At 42.8% G+C, this 3,139-nt stretch overlaps 1 protein-coding gene across 1 annotated transcript in view; it reads left to right on the top strand.

Annotated features, from left to right (window-relative positions):
- The first annotated feature begins 652 nt into the window (after window positions 1-652).
- Window positions 653-3,139, top strand: part of LOC139654811 (eukaryotic translation initiation factor 4 gamma 3-like) — a 62,411-nt gene continuing 59,924 nt past the window's right edge. The window contains exon 1 of the mRNA XM_071531992.1: window positions 653-1,216. Within this exon, the coding sequence (XP_071388093.1) occupies window positions 1,053-1,216 (164 nt within the window). The 5' untranslated portion in view covers window positions 653-1,052. The remainder of the gene's footprint in view (window positions 1,217-3,139) is intronic.

Raw genomic sequence — 3,139 nt, 5'->3', positions numbered from 1 at the left:
TAAAACATCAAGTCTTTGTACAGTATTTGTGTTCAACTGATAAGTAGAACTGGGTGAACTTTCACTCTGTTTATCTAGCACACAAAAACACACGCACACACACACAGGCATATGACTAGACCCCTGGGCTAGGCCTATGTAACCACTGCTTCAGATCACACATCACTTATCAAGTCCTACAGTAAATCTAACGGAAAGTGTCATGTAAAGTAGCAACGTGAACGCTAGATGTCGCTAAACGCACACAAATCCCACGTTTGTATGTCAGTCATGCTGCTGCAGACTGCAGGATATGGACCATATTGTAGAAAATAGCTGAGGACACGCTGTTAAGTCTTTAGGTCAAATATATTTGCAAATCCTGAGCTCGAAAAATACTTATAAATTGATACTACTGGACAGTTTATGGATTTTTTTTTTTTATTATCTGTTCCAGTGTTTCAGCCGTTGCAAATTACACATTATTATACTTAAAAACTTTCATTTTGTCAACCATGCTGAAAATGGGACAATAGGACAAAACAATCTAGCTGAACTAGTATTTACGACACATTGTGGAAACATGAAGCATGCTTTCGATTGCCGTCTTTGAAAAGCCGAGCATCTCCGTAACTGGCCGAGAATTGCCGAATCATCTGTCCTGCCCGGACTGCTGGAAGCGGCCGCAACGCCATGTTGACGAAGTCTCCCATCTCCGTGAGAAAAAAATGATAGAAAACACACTTGCTGAGAAGAAAAGGTAAATTGCTGAAGGAGGTTGAAGATCGCGGCAATATTTCTTTGAAGAAACGAACCGAACCGGATCCGCGGAGGTTCCGGACGGGCAAGGGAGGCAAACCTCCCACCGTCCCCATGAATAGCACCGCTGATCCGAACAGCGACTTTCCATGAAAAAGACATTTGTGTTGCTATTCGAGCTTCGTTATCCCAGTTCGTCTAAGGGATTTGGGGCCTGCTTCAAGAATCTGCAACGCTTGCTATATGTATGCAAGCTAGACATTGTTTGTATCAGTATTTATTAAGGTATTGTTTTCATTTGTTAATTTTTTGCGATGAGTTTGCCACCGAAAGTGGTCACCAAATCCGCCGCTGTCGCAGTTAGCGGACCTGGAACTGGCCCATCTCCGTCGAGCCAACTGCGGGCTACCCTGACCTCCGTGTCTTTACCGCCGGGAGCCCCAACCGCTCCTCAGCCTACCGCTGTTCCGCCACCTCAGTATCCTTTGACTTCAGTGACATGGGAATGGCTTGTAATTTGATGCATTTGACGTTTCTTTATAAATGTAGAATACACTGTTTGGTTGTTTTATTCATGATAATTGAGGTTGGATGCGGGGAACGAGTGATGTTTCGTATGGAAGGAGTAGGGAGGGGAGGGGAGGGACAATTAGCTAGCTAGCATGCTAACGTTAGCCTATGAAGCCGGCTGCAGCACCGTAGTTAACGCTAATGTCAGCTCGATTTACGCTAGTTACACTACTGTTTCCAATTATATGTGTAATTAATAATCTTTGACCGTGACATATCGCAGTTACCAACTTCTAACATATATGGTAACATTATGTGGCGTAGGAACGCTATAACCGGCAAGCTTGTAGGCTTTCCACACCGGTTACCGGCTTTGTTCAGTTAACGTTTGTTGCTAGCAAGGTGCATTAGCCTAGTTACTAGCCAGCTAGCTTCCTTGGCTAGCCAGCGCAGAAGTCTGTGAAGACACGTCGCAGAACAGCAAGTTTCATCCATTTCAGGGTGGTGACCTGTGGCTTTGTAATGGGGCTAATGTTACTGATAGCCTGTGTAAGGCCAGGCTTTTGGCCATCACACTTCCTCTCCCCTCAAATTCCACATTACCTGAGTAACGTTAGCTTTTTAATGGGGTGCTACGCTGCACTTTGACAGGCCTGCCGGTGCCAGGGCCAGGCAGCTCTCAAGATGACAGCCGGTTGTAAGCTGGTAGCTAGCTAGTTTCATGACCATCTTGACAGATGGTGACGTTTGCTTTCTCACTTGGTGTGACCACGTAGATAATCAGCTGATAAAAATGAGTTTGAATGTATTGATCTTACGGATATTGCATCATCATAGTGTTTTGTCTTCTGTACTCTGGATTAAAAGGTGTTTTACATTTTCTACAACGATAAACCCGGTGTTTGACCTGGTGTTTGTCATGGTCAAGTGCTGTCTCTGCCTCTAAACAAAGCTTTATTGACATGGCCTACTGCTGCCTCTGCCCCAAAATAGACCTTTGTGGCTTTACAAGGAAATACGAATTAATCATCCCTACAGAAATATTGTACACTCCATGGTAGACCAGTATTATTCTGTCATGGTTCTACATTTCCTGGAGTGAAGTCACCGTGGTTATGTCACCTCCTGTTTAATTTACAGCATGGTGGCAGTAGTGTGAGAGAGGATTAGGTTGACTTCTTCTGTCTGCTAGTGGCAGAGCGATGTGGTTTAGAGATCTGACAGCTTCTGATGTGGCTTAGCTTTGGGTGTGTTGTCTCAGACTGATTTTCTGCCACCCACGGCCCGAGCCAGCCTGTGTCACTGACATCTGTAAGGGACAGTAAGTAGCTGATAATTGCAGCAATCTTACTCCCTCTCTTGCCTACAGTGTGGTGTGATGTTTTTGAATTATCTTAAAGTTGGATGAGTAAATCAGATGCAGCACAAGGGGTAATGCTGTCTATATATATATATATATATATATATATATATATATAATTTTTTTTTTTTTTGCTGTGTCCTCTTTGGACTCTCCAAGCTTTTAAAATGACTGGTAAAATTACTTGACCTACTTCCAGCCTGATGATAGTAATAATCGATTGAGTATGGAACTGCTCCCTATCCATTTACTGTTATGGATGTTTTAGTAAAGGGATAGGGGTACATAATGATAGCTATAATAATGACAAATATTCATTTTGATGTGGAGATGTCACACCTCATTGGCATAATTGTTTTATTTGGCTTCGTGGTTGGTTACAATTGCTCTTGCTTCACTTAATGGCTAGATCCACCCTTGTTTTTTTTATCATTTATTTTTTTATTGTAACATCGTCAAGTTACAGACAGTACAACAGGTTGCCGAATACATTTTGATTGTTTAACCCAACTATCCCTCTACCCCAATCCC

The sequence above is a fragment of the Centroberyx affinis genome, unplaced genomic scaffold (assembly GCF_046629955.1).
Source record: "Centroberyx affinis isolate AG114_WGS23_722 - 3 ecotype Tasmania unplaced genomic scaffold, CSIRO-AGI_Caff_v1 ptg002153l_1, whole genome shotgun sequence".
Taxonomy (NCBI): domain Eukaryota; kingdom Metazoa; phylum Chordata; class Actinopteri; order Beryciformes; family Berycidae; genus Centroberyx; species Centroberyx affinis.
Note: the sequence above shows the minus strand (reverse complement) of the source record. Positions and strands in the feature narration are given on the sequence as shown.